The 25,621-nt window shown below is 34.5% G+C and overlaps 1 protein-coding gene across 2 annotated transcripts in view; it reads right to left on the bottom strand.

Moving 5' to 3' along the window:
* The window catches only part of LOC145291322 (natural resistance-associated macrophage protein 2-like), a 346,900-nt gene that overhangs the window by 237,640 nt on the left and 83,639 nt on the right, over positions 1–25,621 (bottom strand). Inside the window, exon 1 of one of the 2 annotated variants that reach the window (XM_080137066.1) lies at positions 22,259–22,546. The exons of the other annotated variant lie outside the window; for it this stretch is intronic. Within the exon in view, the coding sequence (XP_079993192.1) occupies positions 22,259–22,289 (31 nt within the window). The 5' untranslated portion in view covers positions 22,290–22,546. Of the gene's footprint in view, positions 1–22,258; positions 22,547–25,621 lie in introns of those variants that run through there. 2 annotated transcript variants of the gene reach the window in all.

The following is a 25,621-nucleotide window of genomic DNA, read 5'->3' as shown; positions in this document are numbered from 1 at the left end:
TCCAATGGTTAATATGTTGCTATTTTGAAAGAGATCCAATGGTGAATATGTTTTTATTTTAAAAGAGATCCAATGGTGAATATGTTGCTATTTTAAAAGAGATCCAATGGTGAATATGTTGTTATTTTAAAAGAGATCCAATGGTGAATATGTTGCTATTTTAAAAGAGATCCAATAGTGAATATGTTGCTATTTTGAAAGAGATCCAATGATGAATATGTTGATATTTTGAAAGAGATTCAAATGTGAATATATTGCTATTTTGAAAGAGATCCAATGGTGAATATGTTTCTATTTTGAAAGAGATCCAATGGTGAATATGTTCCTATTTTGAAAGAGATCCAATGGTAAATATATTGCTATTTTAAAAGAGATCCAATGGTGAATATGTTGCTATTTTGAAAGAGATCCAATGGTAAATATGTTGCTATTTTAAAAGAGATCCAATGGTGAATATGTTGCTATTTTGAAAGAGATCCAATGATGAATATGTTGCTATTTTAAAAGAGATCCAATGGTGAATATGTTGCTATTTTGAAAGAGATCCAATGGTGAATATATTGCTATTTTGAAAGAGATCCAATGGTGAATATGTTGCTATTTTAAAAGAGATCCAATGGTGAATATGTTGTTATTTTAAAAGAGATCCAATGGTGAATATGTTGCTATTTTGAAATAGATCCAATGGTGAATATGTTGCTATTTTGAAAGAGATCCAATGGTGAATATGTTTCTATTTTGAAAGAGATCCAATGTTGAATATGTTGCTATTTTGAAAGAGATCCAATGGTTAATATGTTGCTATTTTGAAAGAGATCCAATGGTGAATATGTTTTTATTTTAAAAGAGATCCAATGGTGAATATGTTGCTATTTTAAAAGAGATCCAATGGTGAATATGTTGTTATTTTAAAAGAGATCCAATGGTGAATATGTTGCTATTTTAAAAGAGATCCAATGGTGAATATGTTGCTATTTTGAAAGAGATCCAATGATGAATATGTTGCTATTTTGAAAGAGATTCAAATGTGAATATATTGCTATTTTGAAAGAGATCCAATGGTGAATATGTTTCTATTTTGAAAGAGATCCAATGGTGAATATGTTTCTATTTTGAAAGAGATCCAATGGTAAATATATTGCTATTTTAAAAGAGATTCAATGGTGAATATGTTTTTATTTTAAAAGAGATCCAATGGTGAATATGTTGTTATTTTTAAAGAGATTCAATGGTGAATATATTGCTATTTTGAAAGAGATTCAATGGTGAATATGTTGCTATTTTGAAAGAGATCCAATGGTGAATATGTTTCTATTTTGAAAGAGATCCAATGTTGAATATGTTGCTATATTGAAAGAGATCCAATGGTGAATATGTTGCTATTTTGAAAGAGATCCAATAGTGAATATGTTTTGATTTTAAAAGAGATTCAATGGTAAATATATTGCTATTTTGAAATAGATCCGATGGTGAATATGTTGCTATTTTGAAAGAGATCCAATGGTGAATATATTGCTATTTTGAAAGAGTTCCAATGGCGAATATGTTGTTATTTTAAAAGAGATCCAATGGTGAATATATTGCTATATTGAAAGAGTTCCTATGGTGAATATGTTGTTATTTTAAAAGAGATCCAATGGTGAATATGTTGCTATTTTGAAATAGATCCAATGGTGAATATATTGCTATTTTGAAAGAGATCCAATGGTGAATATGTTGCTATTTTAAAAGAGATCCAATGGTGAATATATTGCTATTTTGAAATAGATCCAATGGTGAATATGTTGCTATTTTGAAAGAGATCCAATGGTGAATATGTTTCTATTTTGAAAGAGATCCAATGTTGAATATGTTGCTATTTTGAAAGAGATCCAATGGTTAATATGTTGCTATTTTGAAAGAGATCCAATGGTGAATATGTTTCTATTTTAAAAGAGATCCAATGGTGAATATGTTGCTATTTTGAAAGAGATCCAATGATGAATATTTTGATATTTTGAAAGAGATCCAATGGTAAATATATTGCTATTTTTAAAGAGATCTAATAGAGAATATGTTGCTATTTCAAAAGAGATCCAATGGTGAATATATTGCTATTTTGAAAGAGATCGAATGGTGAATATGTTGCTATTTCAAAAGAGATCCAATGGTAAATATATTGCTATTTTGAAAGAGATCCAATGGTGAATATATTGCTATTTTGAAAGAGATCCAATGGTGAATATGTTCCTATTTTTAAAGAGATCCAATGGTGAATATGTTGTTATTTTGAAAGAGATCCAATGATGAATATGTTGCTATTTTGAAAGAGATTCAAATGTGAATATATTGCTATTTTGAAAGAGATCCAATGGTGAATATGTTTCTATTTTGAAAGAGATCCAATGGTGAATATGTTTCTATTTTGAAAGAGATCCAATGGTAAATATATTGCTATTTTAAAAGAGATTCAATGGTGAATATGTTTTTATTTTAAAAGAGATCCAATGGTGAATATGTTGTTATTTTTAAAGAGATTCAATGGTGAATATATTGCTATTTTGAAAGAGATTCAATGGTGAATATGTTGCTATTTTGAAAGAGATCCAATGGTGAATATGTTTCTATTTTGAAAGAGATCCAATGTTGAATATGTTGCTATATTGAAAGAGTTCCAATGGCGAATATGTTGTTATTTTAAAAGAGATCCAATGGTGAATATATTGCTATTTTGAAAGAGTTCCTATGGTGAATATGTTGTTATTTTAAAAGAGATCCAATGGTGAATATGTTGCTATTTTGAAAGAGATCCAATAGTGAATATGTTTTGATTTTAAAAGAGATTCAATGGTAAATATATTGCTATTTTTAAATAGATCCAATGGTGAATATGTTGCTATTTTGAAAGAGATCCAATGGTGAATATATTGCTATTTTGAAAGAGTTCCAATGGCGAATATGTTGTTATTTTAAAAGAGATCCAATGGTGAATATATTGCTATTTTGAAAGAGTTCCTATGGTGAATATGTTGTTATTTTAAAAGAGATCCAATGGTGAATATGTTGCTATTTTGAAATAGATCCAATGGTGAATATATTGCTATTTTGAAAGAGATCCAATGGTGAATATGTTGCTATTTTAAAAGAGATCCAATGGTGAATATGTTGCTATTTTGAAATAGATCCAATGGTGAATATGTTGCTATTTTGAAAGAGATCCAATGGTGAATATGTTTCTATTTTGAAAGAGATCCAATGTTGAATATGTTGCTATTTTGAAAGAGATCCAATGGTTAATATGTTGCTATTTTGAAAGAGATCCAATGGTGAATATGTTTCTATTTTAAAAGAGATCCAATGGTGAATATGTTGCTATTTTGAAAGAGATCCAATGATGAATATTTTGATATTTTGAAAGAGATCCAATGGTAAATATATTGCTATTTTTAAAGAGATCTAATAGAGAATATGTTGCTATTTCAAAAGAGATCCAATGGTGAATATATTGCTATTTTGAAAGAGATCGAATGGTGAATATGTTGCTATTTCAAAAGAGATCCAATGGTAAATATATTGCTATTTTGAAAGAGATCCAATGGTGAATATATTGCTATTTTGAAAGAGATCCAATGGTGAATATGTTCCTATTTTTAAAGAGATCCAATGGTGAATATGTTGTTATTTTAAAAGAGATCCAATGGTGAATATATTGCTATTTTGAAAGAGATCCAATGGTGAATATGTTGCTATTTTGAAAGAGATCCAATGGTGAATATGTTTCTATTTTGAAAGAGATCCAATGGTGAATATGTTGTTATTTTAAAAGAGATTTAAATGTGAATATATTGCTATTTTGAAAGAGATCCAATGGTGAATATGTTTCTATTTTGAAAGAGATCCAATGGTGAATATGTTTCTATTTTGAAAGAGATCCAATGGTAAATATATTGCTATTTTAAAAGAGATTCAATGGTGAATATATTGCTATTTTAAAAGAGATCCAATGGTGAATATGTTGTTATTTTAAAAGAGATTCAATGGTGAATATATTGCTATTTTGAAAGAGATTCAATGGTGAATATGTTGCTATTTTGAAAGAGATCCAATGGTGAATATGTTGCTATTTTGAAAGAGATCCAATGGTGAATATGTTGCTATATTGAAAGAGATCCAATGGTGAATATGTTGCTATTTTGAAAGAGATCCAATGGTGAATATGTTTTTATTTTAAAAGAGATCCAATGGTGAATTTGTTGCTATTTTGAAAGAGATCCAATGATGAATATGTTGCTATTTTGAAAGAGATCCAATGGTGAATATGTTCCTATTTTTAAAGAGATCCAATGGTGAATATGTTGTCATTTTAAAAAGAGATCCAATGGTGAATATATTGCTATTTTGAAAGAGATCCAATGGTGAATATGTTGCTATTTTGAAAGAGATCCAATGGTGAATATGTTGTTATTTTAAAAGAGATTCAATGGTGAATATGTTGCTATTTTGAAAGAGATCCAATGGTGATATGTTGCTATTTTGAAAGAGATCCAATGGTGAATATGTTTCTATTTTGAAAGAGATCCAACGGTGAATATGTTGTTATTGTAAAAGAGATTTAATGGTGAATATATTGCTATTTTGAAAGAGATCCAATGGTAAATATATTGCTATTTTGAAAGAAATCCAATTGTGAATATGTTGCTATTTTAAAAGAGATTCAATGGTGAATATGTTGCTATTTTAAAAGAGATCCAATGGTGAATATGTTGCTATTTTGAAAGAGATCCCATGGTTAATATGTTGCTATTTTAAATGAGATCCTACTTTTCTTCTCCGTATGACATTCTATTACAAATCATATAATGATGGGTTAGATTTAGTTTTTTCTTTTTTTAACTTGATCTTGCTAATTAATTAGGAGGGGGAATGTTCATTAATCATTGACTTTAAAACTAATTTTAATAAATATTTACTTAACAACTTGTTTGAAATCTTTATTTTTAATCATCACCAATATATCAAACCGAATTTAAGGTGAATTAAGTATTTCAAACATAAAATTACATTCAGAAATTGGATGTAAGACAAGAAATTATCAAAAATTATTTAAAAGTTATCAGTGTGGCTCTAGAAATATGATATTTTATCTTTTATGGCTTGTCTGTTTTTTGTTATAAGAGTAAAACAAATGATATTAGCACTGGGGTTTCAAACACAATTACGTACAAAAGGCAGTTATTATGTAATGATGGAGTTATATGGGCTTCATCGTTCGTGATCACCTGAATAATGAAATTATAATTAAATATCCAAGGAAATTATAATACAACCATCCTATCCATGATTGCTGTAAAATTTAATTATTAAATTAATCATTTAAAAATGTGATCAATTACAATCATACCCCAATGAACAAAGTTGTCTCCTCATTATTATTATTATGGTTGATATTATTATTATTATTATTATTATTAGTAGTAGTAGTAGTAGTAGTAGTAGTAGTAACTAAATATCTGATGGTGGTTCCTCGAATAGAAAAACAGCTTTTGTAGTTTTTTTTTTTAAACTTTTAATTGTGATGTGATAATTTCATCATCTTGACTGCCTTCTCTATGAGATGGTAGCAGCATAAAACTTCAATTTTCATGTTTGAGTGCTTTGTGAACTTTATTTCCAAACAATAGTGATATTTTTAATTAAAAAATATACACAAAAACTACTTGCCTGTGATCACAAATGAATTGATAGCCTTAGGCTTTATGATTATTGGAATGGCTGACATTCAAAATTGGACGATTGAAAAATAGGGAGGTACATTTTCCACCAAGAACGATCTTAAAGAGACCCTTAAATATTTGCTATTGATTTGTATTCAAAGCAGTAACATACTGCGATAAAGTTATGACTTGCAATGCTCTTTTTGAAAACTTTTGTTTAGTGTAAAATAAAACTTTCAGAATAATATACGTTTAATAATGGTAATTTCTTTGGAATCGAGTAAAATTTACAAAATATTTTTATACTTTTAAATTGTCAATTCGAAATACGTATCCAATACTTTCATATATATATATATATATATATATATATATATATATATTAGCAGGACGTATGGACCAGCATTGCCTGGTGAAAGCATGACACAAAGCCAGAAAAGATTAGGTAAAAAAAATTTTTAATAATGGTTGTAGTTGGGGGGAGCCATTGTCACTCCTGGAAAATAGCAGGCATTGGCGGCCATGACCCAAATAATATCATCTGGCTTTTATTGGCAGTTGGCAGAAGTCTCTGGCTATTATTGTTAGCACTGGTGGTTACTAGCGAATCGATTAATACTGGTTTGAGTTGATTACTGGCAAGTACTGGCATTTTTGACGTGACCCCCCCCCTCTCAGTGGGGAGTCCAATCGCTCCTCACTGACGCCCCCAAAACACCGGAGAATGCTGGGCAGATATGATTGTTTTATTCGTTGAGTATTGTTGTATGCCCGGGCGACAGCAACCAAACCTTGCTGAAAGAAAGATTTGAGTTATAAATTTTATTGCTTTCGTGAAAACGACAATTTTATGTCACTTTGAGAGACATAACAAAACATAATTAGAATCTCCTGCGAAGGACGAGCACAGGTCACATTGGGTCTGTGACCAAGGCGTGACTCGTATGTGACAAGGAGATTCCGTATTAGGGATCACAGACTTTTAACATTTGGTTGCCATTGACCAGGAAAGACCCTGAGTGAAAGGGAGAGACTGGGGGGAAAGAAAACCCACGGACACAACTTAAAACTTGAAAAAAAGAATCACTGACACAACGAAAAAAAAAAATGCAGACACAGCACAAAAGAAATACAATTCTTTCTTTGTTCTCTTCAAAAGTAAACTTTTCGTGGACTGAGAGACGCCCAGAAGACGCCCATAGCAAGCAGGTTGGGGTGAGTAACAAGTTTCTTTAGAGTTTCTTTTGTCGTCAGAGCGGACGGTTTTGAGGAATGCTTCTAAACAAGTGAGCGAGCGACTGAGCGAGTGTTTAAAAAAAAACAAAGGGAGAGAGAATAAGTGTATTGAAAGTAAATTGAACGTCAGTTGTGTTCACTTTAAAAGTGAAACTGTTTTTTTTTCTCTGCGTCGTAGTTGTATGTTAAATAAAAAAAAATGAAAGGGAAAAGGGGTAAATAGATTGAGCGTCAGTGTGTGTTTTGTTCTGCGTCGTACTTGTTTAAATCAAGAGAAAAAAGAAGAGAGAGAGAAGCGATGTGGTTTTTCCGTTTTCTTCAGTATTATTGTTGCTGTTGATTTGGATTTCTTCTCGTTTCGTTAATTGTTGGTTAGAGAGCATAAAAGGAAATGAGTAGCGAATATATAAAATTAGCAGTGGAAGAGAGAGATGTTGGGGTCAGAAAGGGGGGTGATGGGTGGCGACGACGAGCTGAAGGGGAAAGCGCTAGTGGATTGAGTATTGAGGTGCGGGCAGTCAGACGGCCCCAGCGATCAGCTGAATGGTATCAAGGCGGAGGTCAGGAGAGGCGAAAGTGAACTAAAACCACTGAGGTTGATAGAAGCTTCTCGAACCCTCATGAGGAGTCTGGAAGTACCAGAGTTCAGAAGGGATCCTAATGAACTAGATAATTGGATACAGGCAATATCGAAAAAAAAAAAAAAAAAAACGGTGTATGGCCTACAGGACGCAGAGATGGTTTTATTGATATATGAAGCTGCTCGAGGACTGGCGTTGAGGTTTATTGGATGACAGATTAAAGAACAACCCTGGCTGACATAGAAACAACTGCAATGAACGAACAGCCCTTGATGCTATGAGAGAGATGGTTCAAATTCGACAGAAACCCAGCGAGATAACCACGTTAGGAGAGCGGATCTCTGGATTAGTTAGGAGAGCCTTCTCCGATGATATTGTGAGAGAAGGTAGGGCTGTCCAAGCCCTGTTGGCGGCTATACTTGGAAAGACTTTAAAGGATAGAGACGTCCGAACTGATGTCATTAACGGTAGCCCGGTCGATTTACAGAAGGCAGTTGAATTAGCCCAGAATAGTGAATATGGATGAGAATCCGCCGTCCCCGACTACAACAATCAGCTGATAGTGGAAGTAGCGTCCTCGGTTCTCAGACACTTTGTTAACACTCGTAGAGGTACGTATTTGAGATTACGGGTGATAAGCTTGATATTAATGCTGAAGGTGATCTAAAGGGCAGTGGTGTGGTGGTGGGCACTGGCTGCCTTTGCAACTGGCAGTCACTTGAGGTCATGATCAGTTGGCCTCTATTGAACTACTTCAAACTTAAATTGTCTGGCTGCAAGAAGCACCTCGAGGCTGTTTGCGCTGATGACAGAGGTAACTCCGGTCCAAGCCCACCTGCAGCCCAGATGACTACACTTGAAGAGAACCTAGTTCCTGACGAGCAACCAGAGAAAGGCAGCATGCATGTTGGAAGCTGAGATACAGAGTCAATGTGAGCGGCCTTGATTATTTTTCCCCTCTTTTTTCTGTTTTCTTGGAGTTCTGGACTGCCAAGGAGGATCCTGATCATGACCAGTTAAGGTGTGAAGAAAGCAGACTAGTTCAATAAAAAGCGGGTACTAGTTACCCAGAATAGGGGCAGTAGCCATGTGACTTTTATAATTTTTGATTGAAAAAAAATGAGTAATTTTTATAATTTTTGATTGAAAAATTTTTGAGCAACTTTTATAACTTGTTTGAAAAAAAAAAAAGACTTTTCATAATGCATGAAAAAAAACTTTTATAATTTGTGGATAATTCTGTGGAAAAAGAAAACGGTGAGTGACTTATAATTTTGTGAGAAATTCCGAATGACTTTTAAATAATTTTTGTAATGTGCCAAAAAAAAAAAAAAGATGACTTCTATATTTGTGAAAAAAGTTTTTGGTGACTTTTATAATTGTGTTATAATTATTATTTTTTTATTGAAAAAAAAAAAAAAAATGAGTAACTCTTATAGTTTCTTGAAAAAAAAAACTCTTATAATTGTGTTAGAAAGAAAAAAAGAGAGAAGGACTTCAGGGAAAAAAAACAAGAATATTGCTTTGATGAAAACGACAATTTTATGTTACTTGGAGAGACATAACAAAGCATAATTTCGTTTCTGATGCAATGAGTGCTTACTCAGGGTTGTTTGGTCTCAGGATCGAGAGGTCACAGGGTTAATCTCTCGATTGTGAAAAACAGGCCTAAGAGAGTTTGCAAAATCACAGGTGCATACGGGGAGTAAGGGATTTCCTTGAGGTGACATAATTAGTGGCGATTGGTCCAGGCAGCAGCCTGACCTACCCCATCACCTGACTACATAAATGAGTCCCCGGGCTGAAATCGCCAGACTTGGAGCTGACATTCGAGAGAAATCAAATACAATCGAAGAGTCGTCGCCCCCTTCCTCTCTTCCCAAACCGTCACCACCGCAAAACCGAGAGTAATTAATCTAATTGGGACTCAGTAGAGTTTTGTTAAAATCAACAACTGAACAATTGTGTATGTATTTTGTACATCTTGAAATAAAAACCAGTAAAATATAACTGAGTCTTTCTTTTGTGTGACATTGATTTCCAGTGTGACAGATCGACAAAGCAGCGGCCTATCAACCTGAAAGTGAAAGTAATTCCGACCGAATCGATTGACGGGTTCTGCTACGTTGAGATACCTTGCGAAGAATCCCCTGCGAAGGACGAGCACAGGTCACATTGGGTCTGTGACCAAGGCGTGACTCGTATGTGACAAGGAGATTCCGTATTAGGGATCACAGATTTTTAACATTTGGTTGCCATTGACCATTGACAAATGTTGATATTTACATAATAGGTGTCTACTTTTTCCAGTGGTGCTCTGATTCTATTCATGATATAAACTTCTTCAGAATTATCTGAGTCTGCACCTCCCACTTCTATTTACCTCCTCGAATTCTTTTTTGCAATATCAGCAGGTTTCTTTTTCATGTTTAATTTAAAACATTTTTTTCGTGTTTAATTTAAAACATTTATCCGCTATATGTCCTACAGTAGTGACACATGGCATATCTAAAAGGCACTTACTTGTCCTGTGTATTGCTTCACAATGGGCACACTGATCTGAGCTCCTATCATATTATTTTAGTCTGCCCACGTGGTAGTGAGAAAATTTTGTTTACTTCCATTTCTTTTGTTTGAATGTCTTATAAATGTTTGGAACCAGATTCCACGTTGACCATTATGTTGAAGGCTTCATTAAAGGTGATTGTGTCCCTCTCTACCAGTAGTCTCCTCTGGATGATGTTATTGATTACTTCTACAACTAGTTTCTCGTAGCATTTCGTCTAAAAATATTCCAAAACGAGAATCTTCACAAAAGCTTCTCTGCCACATAGTCTGTGATCGACTTGCCTAGCTGACAGTTTTTTGTATAAAATTTGGTCTCTGAACGATCATAAACGGTTTCTCTGGAATAAATAAACTTGACATTTATTTGTACATCTTTCTCCCACAAACCGATAAAAGAATAGCCCACCTCTTTTTCACGTGAGCCATATATGTCAGATTATTGTTTGTTTTGAAATATATTTGGTCCTATTGTTCACTTGAACTATCAAACTATTCCAATCGACTGAAGAATTTGTAATGAACTCACAAGCGGAAAGTGATTTATAAACTTGCTTTATTTCAGTCGTTAATTACATACTATTACTGATAATGGCGTCGCCACACTGCATGTATAGAAAAACTCGGATGTGAGTTGGCTTCAAGGGAAACTACTCTATCTTCAAGGGAAACTACTCTATCTAAACATGTTTACATACTTTACAGTTCTGATAACCAAAGTAATAATGAAAGGAAGCGTGTTTAACAGTAATAAAATAACATTCATGTATATCAAAGAAAATTGAAGATAAAAGTATTATATTACAATTTATAGTATTTTACCAGCACGATTAACTTTTTTTATGAAGTTTTAAATGATAATTATTCTGTATTTTTATCTCTGTTTTTATATATTGAGTTTCATTGGAGAAATTCAAGGACAAGTGAAAAGAATAGATAACAGTGGAAGGTTAGAGATTACAGAGGAATGATTCGCAAGGTCAAAGAGAAGGTCAATGACAAAGGTTTGTCTGCAGGTGTGAGAAAAGGTAGCTTAATTGGGATTTGCGATCACTAGCTAAGAGACTGTGAACGAAATTTCTGTTCTGAAACGAATCAAACTGCCAGTCAACTTTCATTTTGATATTGAGAGAATCTTTTTCAAGAGAAAAATCTCTGACTACCCTCTTTGTATTATGAGCATTCTTTCCAGCCAACTTTCTATAACGATCACAAATTTTATTTCAGGACTTGTTTAAAGACAGTTAAAGTGCTCTTTGGCTTTGGTGGGCAAGAAGTTGTGTTTTGATAAAAAAAAAAAATCACTGGTTCTCACTGGGTTTATGTCAGAAACAGCATCTAGCATATCTTCGAAAGAAAATTGGTCGAAATTCAAACTGTGCAGTTTGAATGTTGGAAACTTGTGTGGAAGGTCTGGTGAAATTGCTGATTTAGTCACATTGAATAACCGAGAGTCCTTGAGTTAGATGTAGAAGAGTTGAAATAGCAAGAAGATCAATTGACAGAAAAAAATATAGATGGAAGTGTTAAGAGTGGATTTGAGAGAAAGAAGGACAAATAAAAACCTGGTCAGAGATAGGTGGCTTTGAAAGTCAGTTTCTAAAAGTCGTTCAACATATGTCAGCATGTAAAAGAATGTTAAACCATTTAATATTATTGTTATTATTACTATTACTACGACTAGCAAAATTATTTAGAAATCGCAGAGGAATATTCAGCCAAGACACAACCATTGCTTGTTGACATACACGAACAATAAAATTTCTTATATCCCGCCAGCACATTTTACTGTTAATTTTTTAAATATTAAAGATCGTCTCTTGGTTCCTTTTAGATAACGAAGGGCTTGTTTTGCACGAATAAGGTCCTTAACTGTCGATTTTGATAAGTTTTGAGATAGCTTTGTTACAGTGTAACATATATCAGGCCTAGTGGCGATCATCAAATAGATGAGTCTTCCAATCATTTCTTTGTATAATCGATCATCTATTGATTTTGTTTCAGTCTCTATATTTTTATTTATATCCCTCTCAACGGGAGTTGTACGTGGTTTATAATCTTGCATTCCGAACTTGAGCAGAATTTTTTCAATATACCGTGATTGGTTCATTGTTGTAGTTTCATTTTCATAGGTAAACTTTATACCGAGGAACCATGACAATTGTCCAAGATCGGCCATTTTAAACTTTTTATTTAATTTATTTTTAACATCTTTTAAAGTGTTGTCACAATTTGAAGTCAACCCCAAAAACAAAATCAACAATTTATTACCTATATTTTTGGTATACATGCATGCGTATATGAGACATTGTTTGAATTCTTGTTCTATTAAATAATTATGGAGTGTTAAAATTCCAATTGTGAGCGCTTTAATTTTATTTTATTTCGGACTATTAGTCTCATCTTATCTTTTTTATTGGTGCACAACGTTTCGGCCAACTTCCTCTGGCCTTCGTCAGGTGGTAACCGCGACGGATAGGAACTTCGAATCTCCTAACTGCATTCTCAGCCATCATTGCCATCCGTAGTTGTTGTCGTCTCATCACATTTTTGACCAATTACCTCTGGCACGCTTTGGGTGGGATTGAAACCGCTATCTTCAGACAATGTTCATCTGGAACCGTAGAGATTCAACTGCGCCACGGGCCCCGAAGGGCGATCAAGGTTGGATTCTTTGATCTTATAAATCCACATTTATTTATTATTATCTGATCTTCCATCGTCGGGTCCGTACCGATTGGTATATATATATATTATTCCTTATTGGAATTTTTTATTTTTGAGATGAGCATTGTATGTTAATTTTATTTTATTTCGGACTATTAGTCTCATCTTATCTTTTTTATTGGTGCACAACGTTTCGGCCAACTTCCTCTAGCCTTCGTCAGGTGGTAACCGCGACGGATAGGAACTTCGAATCTCCTAACTGCATTCTCAGCCATCACTGCCATCCGTAGTTGTCGTCTCACCACATTTTTGACCAATTACCTCTGGCACGCTTTGGGTGGGATTGAAACCGCTATCTTCAGACAATGTTCATCTGGAACCGTAGAGATTCAACGTCTCTATCAACTGCGCCACGGGCCCCGAAGGGCGATCAAGGTTGGATTCTTTGATCTTATAAATCCACATTTATTTATTATTATCTGATCTTCCATAGTCGGGTCCGTACCGATTGGTATATATATATATATTATTCCTTATTGGAATTTTTTATTTTTGAGATGAGCATTGTATGTTAATTTTATTTTATTTCGGACTATTAGTCTCATCTTATCTTTTTTATTGGTGCACAACGTTTCGGCCAACTTCCTCTGGCCTTCGTCAGGTGGTAACCGCGACGGATAGGAACTTCGAATCTCCTAACTGCATTCTCAGCCATCACTGCCATCCGTAGTTGTTGTCGTCTCACCACATTTTTGACCAATTACTCTGGCACGCTTTGGGTGGGATTGAAACCGCTATCTTCAGACAATGTTCATCTGGAACCGTAGAGATTCAACGTCTCTATCAACTGCGCTACGGGCCCCGAAGGGCGATCAAGGTTGGATTCTTTGATCTTATAAATCCACATTCATTTATTATTATCTGATCTTCCATAGTCGGGTCCGTACCGATTGGTATATATATATATATTATTCCTTATTGGAATTTTTTATTTTTGAGATGAGCATTGTATGTTAATTTTATTTTATTTCGGACTATTAGTCTCATCTTTTCTTTTTTATTGGTGCACAACGTTTCGGCCAACTTCCTCTGGCCTTCGTTAAAGTTTGAATCAAAATCAATAAAATCAGATTCCTTGGTGATAACGTGCGCTGTAGTGCCACAGTCTATAAGAAGATTTTTACCATTTGTCGTATTGTCAAAGTTACATGTGAATAGAAATGTATGTTCTTCTCAAAGTTCTCAACATTTTTTACGGAGTCCATTTTTGAGCTTTTATCTCGACATTGGAAACTTTTGTGGTTCGGTTGTCTACAATTATAGCAGATAATTTTATTCTTTTTTTTGGGAAAATTACTTTTGGGGAAAACATTGCAGTAAGATGTGTAATTTGGTTGTGTCTGCTTTCGAGAAGCATTTTTGAACTTCATAATATTGCTGGAATTATTATTGTCTACGAGCATCTGATTCGTCGCTTCGTAACTACGCAATGCCATTTTAAATTCACTGAAATTTATAGGTTTGTCTTTTTGCATTATAACAATTGTAAATGGTTTAAAATTGGCTGGAAGTCCCTTAAGGGTTATTGATATTATTATATTGATATTGCTTATTATTTCACCCGAGAGTTTTAAGGCATTGGCGGTTGTTTCTGCCCTTAACGTAGTCAGTAATAGTTTCATCCTCATTACGTTTTAGAGACGTTAGTTCTGTATATAAAGATATAACTTTCAGTCTCCCTTTTAATAAATAATGCTCTCTTTAACATGTTCGATGCTTTCCATCCATCATCCAAGGCTTATAATCAGAGATAGACTTCTATCATCCAAGCATTGAATTAGTTCTGCAAAAACAGTCACGTTCTTTTCAAGAAATTCAGGGTCATTAGGATTCTCTGTTGGAGATTGTATAACTTTGTGTAGTTTCTGAATCCTTAAATACCCCAGAAATTTCGCCTGCCACAATTCGAATTTAGATTGAGAACTGTCAAAGACGATGGCTGGGCCCATAATCTGTTAAGTGTTGAGACATTATGTTGAACAAAGATGGCAGCAGTAAATCAAATTGGCGAAGAATCAATGTAGTCCCTAGCTTGAGTGCTAAGTAATTTCTAGTAACAAAGATGGCGGCGAAGAATCAAATGCAGGTTCCTGACAGAGACAACGGTGAACTGATTGAATCCAAAATTCAACAATCTTTATAGTAACTTTGGAAGCTTTTGGTTATTGTTGTGGTGGCAACTACTTATTTGCATATGCAAATAACATAACACTATAAATGGCAAGCCTAGGTTGGCCTTGGGGTGTCTTACTCAAATGCCACCAGAAGTGACGCCGAAGAGCGTACATGTCCTCCCACCAAGACTATCTGACTCGACACCGTCATTTGTACATATTGTAAATATACCTTTTCTTAATACACTTATTATTGCGTTATCTTGTTGTTTGCGTCTTCATTGTATTTCCTTACTAATTATTGTTCAACCTTGCAACCACAACAGTTGGCGACGAGATATGAAGTGTCAAATATAACAGTTTGACGAAGAACTAGTTAAAAAAAAAAAAAAAAAAGTACAACGCAAAGGTTGACCATTTTTTTTAAGGAATGCAAAGTGTTGACGAGCAAACGGATTTTACGCTAAAGAGAAGTTTCAACTCAAGTGAAAAAAAAAAACCTCTATCGTGGCAAAAGCGACAATTTCCGCCGTTTTCTGGGAATCCGACTTGCAAACGAATGTAAAAGTGAATTTTTGTTTGTCGCTACACGACAAATCTTACTAAAGGACCAACTTGCAAACGAAAAGTGAACTTTGTTCTGTCGCAAAAACGACAGGTCAGACCTGTATTACGAAAAGCAAGGAAGTAACCTACGAAAAAAGTTCACCAGTGGATTCTAATTACTGTTCTCCGTAAACAAAACAACAACTAAAGGACTTTTTAATTAATGTTTTGGTTGACGTCGGTACTAAAAGGAAATACCACAGCTAAAACTAAAATTCAAGGAAAGTATTTTTTTTTTCTTGAAGTTGTCACTGAATAACGGATAATACAGTAAAACGTCATGGGAAAAAAAAAAGTAATCTCAATTTAAGAGGTATTTTAATTACTAAAATACTAGAGAAAAAAAAACTCAAAGAACTAAATGTACTGCATACATTTATTCAATTGTGACTCGATTAAGAGAAAAAAAAAAAAAAACTTTTATTTTGTGGAAAGAGTTACTTATTAGTAAGTGCCTAAAAACGGAAAGTCAATTTCATTTCGTGATTCCAGATAAACCTGTTTTATTTTTTTTTGCAGCGTGACTCGCAAAAAGAATATATTATTGCAAGCAGCGATATTATTATTGAAAACAGGAGCTTACAGCAATTTGCTTTTTTGTTGTAACCCAAACCGGTGTATATGGTACATGGTACAATATTTTTTTTAACTACACACTAAAAAAAAAAAAAAAAAAAAAAAAAAAAAACATGGAAGACTTATCAAAAATGTTCATGCAATTTTTACAAGCACAAGCTACACAAAACGAGCTTTTGCAAACACAAATACAGGCACAGGCTGACCGCGAGGAAAAGAGAGAGGACAGATTATTGAAATGGTAGCAGGAACAAGAAGAAAAGCAGAAGATGGCACAATTAAAGCAGAAAAAACTGCAATTGGAACAGGAAGAAAAGCATAAGAAACTACAATTGGAATATGAAGAAAGACAAGAGGAACGTTTTGCTAAAACACTGGAACTACTAAAGAGTAATCGAGAAAATGTCGATAGTGTTAATTTCTCCCATACAACTATTTTTAATAGCATGGACACATTTCATTATGTGCCTGAGGAAGAGAAGAATTTTGAAGCATACTACACAAGATACGAGGATGTCTTTCAACTGGACTGTAAAAATTGGCCAAATAGTCAGAAAGTGAGCCTCTTACTCAGAAAATTGGGTACATCAGAACACAGCAAATTCGTAGATTACATATTACCTAAAAAAACTGCGGAATTAGAGTTCATGGAAGCTGTAAAATTACTAAAAGAATTATTTAATCCAAATATATCTCTTTTTCATAAAAAATGGCTGTGCATGAATCTAAGAAAGATGGACAACCAAGATTATTTGACATACGCATCAGTTGTCAATAAAAACTGTGATAATTTTAAGCTTGCAGAACTAACGGTAGAATATTTTAAATGTCTAATCTTCGCTCAAGGGTTAGTTTCCACGAAAAATGCAGAAATACGCAGACGAGTGTTGTCTAAGCTGGAATCTGAGCAAGATTTAACCCTCCAGAAACTAGCAGAGGACTGTGAAAGGGCCATTACACTAAAAAAGGATTTAAAAAATATAGAAGAATCCGGAGTGGCATATGTAAGAAAAGTTAGAAAACCATACGCACCAACCAAGAACTTTACAAAGAAAAGCAATGGAACGGGATATTCCAAAGATAATAACCATAAATATAGTACAGAATATGACAAGCCTCTTCCTAGATATAACTGTAAGAGATGTGCAGAAAAGCATTGGGAATCAGATTGTCCTTATAAGAAGAAAAAATGCTACATTTGTAAGAAGGTGGGGCACAAAAGCGATTGCTGCAGATATAAAGATTACACCAGAAAGAGAGTACAGCAAACAAAATCAAATACAAAATTAGACAAAGATCGGCGAAAATACGTAAAAGTGGAAATATTTAAAACATCAATAAAGTTACAACTCGACTCCGGCTCCGATGTTTCTATAATAAACCTGAATACGTGGAAAAAGTTGGGAAAACCGGCCATGATGAAAACTAGTAAAGCAGCCCGGACGGTAACTGGTGGTGGTATAAAATTTGAAGGAGAAGTTGTCCTCCCGATAAAATTGAAAGGGATTTCGAAGAAATTAAAAATATTCGTACTAAAAAATAGTGAAAATCTGTTTGGAATAGATTTAAATGAGAAATTCGGACTATGGGATAAGCGAATCAATACATTCTGTAAAAAATTAGAATTTTCTTCTCCAACAACAGTAAATATAAAAGACGATTTAAAAGAATTATTTCCTGAGGCATTCACGACTAACTTAGGTCGCTGCAATAAATTCAAGGCCTCGTTTGAACTTAAAGAAAACGCCAGCCCAATTTTTAGAAAAAAGCGAAATGTTCCGTTCGCTGGGTTGGAAAAGATTGATAAAGAATTAAATAGATTGGAACAGACGGGAATTCTATCAAAAATAGAACACAACGAGTGGGCAGCCCCCACTGTATACGTAAAGAAAAAGAATGACGAAGTTAGAGTGTGCGCAGACTTTTGGACCGGGGTCAACTCGCTATTAAAAGATCACCATTACCCCCTACCAAGCCCAGAGGAAATATTCACGAAGTTGAATGGGGGTAATATCTTCTCCAAGATAGACTTGAGCGACGCATATTTGCAAATACCGGTCGAGGAGAATTGATCAAAAATACTATGCATCAATACGCATAAGGGATTATACAAATACAACCGATTGCCTTTTGGCATCAAAGTAGTGCCTGCCATCTTTCAGCAAGCGATGGACACCATGCTAAGTGGTATTGAGTGTGCATGTGCATACCTGGACGACATTGTTGTCAGGAGCAAATCCCTAGAAGAACATAAGGAACATTTGAAACAAGTATTTACTCGAATACAAGAATTCGGCTTTAAAGTAAAAGAAAGTAAATGTGACTTTTGTATGAGCGAGATTAAGTATCTTGGACACATAATAAACAAACATGGACGACGTCCAGACCCAGACAGATCTGCGGCAATAAAAAATATGCCAGCACCCGATAATGCAACAACCTTGCAGAGTTTCTTGGGACTCGCAAATTATTACCAATCTTTTATTGAAGGAATGCATAACTTGCGAGCCCCCTTAAATAATCTGCTTAAAAAGGATACACCGTGGAACTTGACGCAAGAATGTCAAACCGCTTTGGACAAAATAAAGAGCGCACTAACATCCGAATTATTCTTAACGCACTTTGATACAAACTTAAAAATAGTCGTCACTAGTGACGCTAGCTCCTACGGCTTAGGAGCATGCATTCAACATATTATGCCGAATGGGTCTAGAAAACCAATAGCGCACGCTTCGAGAACGCTGATACCAGCCGAAAGGGCATATTCACAAATCGAAAAAGAAGCGTTGAGCATAATCTTTGCCGTGACTAAATTTCACCGATATTTATATGGTAGACAATTCATACTTGAAACCGACCATAAACCGTCAGTCACAATCTATGGATCAAAAAAAGGATTGCCGGTATACACCGCAAATAGATTGCTGCGCTGGGGTACAATACTACTTAATTACGATTTCCAACTACAACATCTAGCATCAAAAAAGATTTGCCATGCGGATGGACTGTCAAGACTGATACCACAGAAACACAATCTGGAAGAATCAGTCATTGCAGCAATTCATACAAATGTTGAAGTAAAAAATATGGTAGCAAACATCATTAAGGAACTACCCGTAACTTTGTCGGACATTAAAAGGGAAGCCGAGAAAGACGAATATATAAAGGACATAAAAGAGAAAATTATAACGGACACAAAGGTGCAGGAAGTTTTCTCCATATGTGATGATGTGTTACTGTACAGCGAGAGAGTGGTAATACCCAAAACATTGCAGAATAGGATGTTAAGAGATTTCCACACAGGACATCCGGGGATAAATCGAATGAAGTCGTTAATGAGAAGCTACGTGTACTGGCGTAACATGGACACTGACATAGCGACAACAATTGATAAATGTAAAGGATGCCAGTTAGCGGCAAAATCTCCACCTATAGTACACAAACCTTGGCCGAAAACCGACCAACCATGGTCGAGAATCCATATGGACTTCGCTGGTCCAGTAGGTGAAAACTATTATTTAATTGTAGTGGATAGTTTCACAAAATGGCCGGAGGTAATGCGTTGCAGGAATCCAACAACGAACAACTCAATAGGGTTCCTACACGAGTTGTTTGCAAGATTCGGTGTACCAGACACACTGGTCACTGACAACGGAACGCAGTTCACATCCGCAGAGTTTAAGGAATTTTGCGACACGTTCTGAGTGAAGCACATCACGACTCCGCCGTATCATCCAAGGTCGAACGGCCTCGCGGAAAGGTTCGTGGACACGCTAAAATGAGCGTTAAAGAAATCCATTGGAACACCAACAGAAAAAGCTTTGCAACAATTCTTGCAAGTATATAGGATTACACCACATCCTAGTACACCATCAAACATATCACCAGCTGATCTAATGTTTGCCAGAAAGGTAAAATCAGCGTTTGACAAACTATTGCCAAGGCAGGCAATTATCTGAAACACTACACACACGAGAAGAAAGAAATATAACTCGGGAGATCGAGTATATTTTAAGTGCTACAGAAATAACACATCTTACTGGGAATGTGGAGTAGTGGATAAACGCATTGGTGATTGTACATACATGATTAAAGGTCCACAGAATATACATAAAAGGCACCTAAATCAGATAAAAAAACGTCATATCCAAGATGATGATGATACGACAACAGTCGAAGAGGAGGACACCATAGATATCATATACGAATCTTTTAATTTGGAACCGCCTCAAAATGCACCTGAACCCCGAAGATCAGGTAGGAAAAGAAAAGTGAATGAACCATTAATGGTAAACCCAAAAAGAAAAAGATATTGAAATCTGTGTGACTTCAAATCTTGGGAGGGGGGTGTTGTGGTGGCAACCACTTATTTGCATATGCGAATAACATAACACTATAAATGGCAAGCCTAGGTTGGCCTTGGGGTGTCTTACTCAAATGCCACCAGAAGTGACGCCGAAGAGCGTACATGTCCTCCCACCAAGACTCTCTGACTCGACACCGTCATTTGTACATATTGTAAATATACCTTTTCTTTAATACACTTATTATTGCGTTATCTTGTTGTTTGCGTCTTCATTGTATTTCCTTACTAATTATTGTTCAACCTTGCAACCACAACAGTTATAAAAACGATCGTCGAAATCATTGGAGTTATACCCCCATTAGGAGTCAAAAACATTTTAACAATTACTACTACTACTACTACTACTACTACTACTACTACTAGCACAATTATTTAGAAATTGCAGAAGAATATCCAGTCAAAACGCAACCTTTGCTTGTCGACATACACGAACAATAAAATTTCTTATATCTTGCCAACACATTGAATTTTTTGTTGAAAAAAAAAAAAAAACGATAAAATAAATCAACTGTTTAAAAGTTTGAACACTATTTTACATTGTTTACTTAAATCTTTTCTAAATATTCGGATTCAAATTTAAGTATTTCTGAACCGTCAAATAAATTGTATAAAAAATTTTTATTAGGACATTCATAGTTATGGATGTCCTAATAAAAATGGTTGTGGATGTCCTGAAAATGAAAAAAGTTTAAATGAAAATGAAAAAAAAATTAAATGAAAATAAAAAAAAATAATACAAAGATTATTTGATCCTAAAAATTCGAGAATTTCAATTGAACTAAAAACTTAAATTTAAAGATTTGGAAAAATATTCTATTTTTATTTAGGTCTATATCATTTTAATTAGCAACTACAAATCATCCCAATATATGTTAGACTCTTTCACCAAGAGAAGGTAATGCTTTGGAGGATGGTATCATGATGAATGAACATATGCTACATTACCATCACTCCATCCAACCAGGGAGATAATGCTTAGTAGGGGATGGTCTTATGAAAACAGAACTACATTATCACTACGATCCCTAAACTATTTTAGACTAGTGTTACTACTGACGACCAAGGAAAGAGTCTATCAGGCATACACAGTGTGATAATGTATGGAAGTGAAAACTAGCTAGACAGTGGAAAACATGCATTGCATGTTGAGAAAGTATATGAGACTGATACGATGGATGTATAATGTGAGTCTCAAAGATAAAGTTAGTTCCGATGAGCTCAGAGGAAGATTAAATGTACAGCATAGGGAGATGTGAGCAGAACAGGACACTTTGATGGTATAACCATGTTGAAAGAATGACTGTTCTTGGATCAGGAGATACACAATCATTGTACAAGGAAACACCAAGAAAAACATGGGAGGACTTTGTAAAACGGACATTAAAACGATAAGTAGTAGTAGTAGTAGTAGTAGTAACTACATTATAAATACAATTTGATATAATGCATTCAATTTTAATATGAATAATTTGACATATTAGAAATACTCTAAATTATAACGTTTAAATAAAGTTTATTGGCGATACATTAAAATCATCTATACTCCTATATTTTTTGTGTGTATTGATATTCATATTAAAAAAAAGAAATAGATGGATCGTGGAATTGTATTTATCTGCAAAAGATCTAGCTAATTTGCATATTCTTCTAAACATTCATTTTAATTAATTCCCTATTATTTTATGAATATTCTAAACTTATATAATTGTGTTTTACTATTTAATGACCGAGTTTAAAATGTTTTGAGAATTAAATAATAAAATTGTAAAATAGAAAAAAATGGCGATAACTTACTTGCCCTGAGAAGTTGATAACCAACAGACATGTTTTTGAATCCGATATAATTATTCAATGAGCTATTGTATAGAAAATGCCGTCAGAAAATAGTCCTGTGAAGTTCATTTTTAGCGGTCATGGTTTTCGATGAACTATTATCAGATCTAAATTATTAATGTAAAATATTCGTTAAAAATAATTTTCTTTTTACCTTAAAAACTTATAAGGTTTATTTTGAAAGTATTCTATAGGTCTATATTAATAGTCTATGAATGAAAGTCCTACTTCTAATAGACCATTGATCACAAAAAGCAGGTTAAACAGGGACAGCTGATGTTGAATATGAGATATCTGAATAACCGATATGAGGATTGGCCTACCTTTTTGGAGCATTTGTCAACAGCTGTGTTGAACTGAAAGTTATTTATTTCTACCTTTTAGATGGATAGAAATGAATGAAATTCGCTATGAAAAAGGAACAAATAAATAAAATAATTAAAAACAATTAGAAGGAATGAATAATTTATTATGAAGACTTAAATACAAGAAAGACATTTAACATGGGCAATTAAACAATGACAATTCACCCCCATAATTTGAATAATAGATTCAATTAGAAGTTTACAGAAACTTATTGGTTGAGTACATCATCAGTTGATTAAGCTAAAACATTGCAATTCTTTTTGAAATTGAAGATAAGAATTTTATAGAATGCGCATTTGCATCTCTATGATAGGCCTTGTCTGTCGGTAAGTCATGCCTCAGTTTGTGAAAACATTTTCATTGCATAGATGGAATAGGCACATCTTATACGACATCAGTTGAGGCATCTCTGTAAGAAGTTTTGTTTATTGGTCCGTGACATTAGCTGTAAGAATCTGTTGGTTCCTTGCGCCATTGCACAGAAAAATAACAACAAAAAAAAAAAACAACAAAAGAAAAAATCAAGAACCTTCTTGGTCTCTTTTGTTTTTGTTTTTTTTTTTACAAAGGAGGCGCAACTTACCAAGGCCCAGAGGTCACTCGAGGATAAGGATTAATGAGTGTAGAGAGGTCAAGGGGAACATGTTGCAGTCATTGTTAGTAGTGGAAATTTAGTCAATTGGGTTAATTAAGAGGATGGTTCATCAAGACTTTGTTCATGTTGGACTTGAAGACATATTGTAGTCAGTTGGAAAGCAGGCATGCAGGTCTCAGAAAGAAAATTTGTTCATAGAATCTACGTTTAGGTTTGGGCACACATAAAGAGTGGGGAAAATTATTGATAGTGGTTTCAACTTGAGAAGTGTTTTTCATGAAAGTCAGGACAGGAGGAACCATAGATTGGAGCTCAGAAGAGCACTTACCATGAAAATAACGATAAAACAGAGACAGGCTTGCAAAGTCTCTTGTCGGGAAGAGGTTGCAGGGAAGAGAAAAGGGCATCCCCCACCAGGCCACAAAGTCTATTTTGAACTCTGTCAAGGTAGGATAAGCTGCTTCTAGCAGATCCTGCCCATATATGGCAACGGTACTCCATCCTTGGACGTACATGGCTCTTATACAGGTAGAGAATTGCATCAGATACTGGAGTGGTAGAACGATCCCACCATTTTTCCAGCAGCCTTGGCAATGGATTTGATGTATATATTCCATCTCAGATCGAGAGTAAAGGTCAGACCCAGAAGCTTGTCAAAACATGGAGAAACATTCATTTCGATTGATGCCAAATGGGGATCAGAGCGTTGATGAGGGAAAGATAGAAGCTTGGTTTTAGATGCATTAAAAGTAACCAGCCATCTCTTTCTTCATTGCACTTTATCGTTTATGGTCTTTGAAGTGTTGTCATAGATGGTAGTGCTGTCAGCATAAATGTCTACAAATGATCTTAGGATGTGATTTGGGAGATCATTGATGTAGATCAAGTAGAGAGTTGGGCCCAGGATGGACACCTGAGGAGCTCCAGCATTAATACTGTGAGCTTCTGATTTCCGCCATCAACAACTATTCTTATGAAATTATCAGAGAGAAATGATTTAATAATTGAAAAGATATTTCCAACTATACCGAAGCTGGAGATTTTGTAAAGTAGACCGTTATACCATACTCTATCGAAGGCTTTCGATATGTCAAGGGTAATTGCCCTGGAAAGGAAACCTACATCGAGAGATTTGCTAATGCTATGAGATATAACTTTAATTTAATTTGCGAAGTTATGTTGCAAGATGCAAATCAATGATTTCTGTAGAGAATAGAAAGCGGCATCTGGACTTCGTCAGATGTAATGAAGATCATGACTCTTTATATTGGTCAAAAATGCTTTTTAGTGATGAAAGCAAGCTCAATAGGCTAGGCAGTGATGATAGGCAGTACGTCCCACAGAGGAAAGACGAAAAATTTAATCCTAGGTGCTCAGTTTCAATGCTGCAAGGTGGTGGAGGTTCAGTTTTGGTGTGGGGCAATATTAGTACTAATGGTCCAGGACCTATAGTTCGCTTGCAAGGTCGAATTAATTCAACCAAGTACATTAATATGTTGACTAAGCATTTTCTACCTTACTTTGGTCGGAGTTTGGATGATAATCTCATTTTTATGCAGGATAATGCTCCCATTCAAACAGCTTACAATGTCAAGAGGTTCCTGGAAGAGCATGATATTCTGTGTTGGATTGGCCTGCACAATCTCTAGACCTCAATCCTATCAGAAACGTATGGCATTACATCAAGCAACAGCTACGCAATGATAAAATTTAAAATTTGGAAGAACTTTGGACATAATTTAAAGAAAAGTGGTATGCCCTTTCCATGGAGTATTGCTGCAGTCTAATTCAAAGGATTCCCAAAAGATTGCAGGCTGTCACATTGCAGAGGGGCTATGCTATTAAATATAAACTAGTTCATTGTGTTCCTGTTGTATTTATGTTGCAGTAATTTCCTAAAGTTACATTTAAATAACAATTTTCGATTGTGCAGACTTTCTTTTTGCCTCCTCAATTTGAAGTTATTTTTTTAAATTGAAATGAGCATTAGAATATTTCAATTAAAAGTCAAATAAATAAAAATAAATAAAATAGGTAAAATTATAAAACAATAAAAGGCAAATCAAACGAGGTATAGTTTGCTAAACAGTTACATTAAATTTAGCTTAAATTTGCAGTTTTTGAAAAAATTACAAGTCCAGACTTTTTTTTTGCCACCTATATATATATATATATATATATATATATATATATATGATGATTGCAACGTCTTGTCAGACGCGTGCCACTCCCTCAGACACTGAAAGTTCATGAGCCTGAAAATGACATTTAGTCCTGCCGGCGAATTCACATGCTCAAGCAGACATGACACTGAAGACGGTCATTGGTATACATACATATATATACACACACGCACACACACA

The sequence above is a fragment of the Euprymna scolopes genome, chromosome 12, assembly GCF_053919585.1.
Source record: "Euprymna scolopes isolate OS-2025 chromosome 12, ASM5391958v1, whole genome shotgun sequence".
NCBI classification, from domain to species: domain Eukaryota; kingdom Metazoa; phylum Mollusca; class Cephalopoda; order Sepiida; family Sepiolidae; genus Euprymna; species Euprymna scolopes.
Note: the sequence above shows the minus strand (reverse complement) of the source record. Positions and strands in the feature narration are given on the sequence as shown.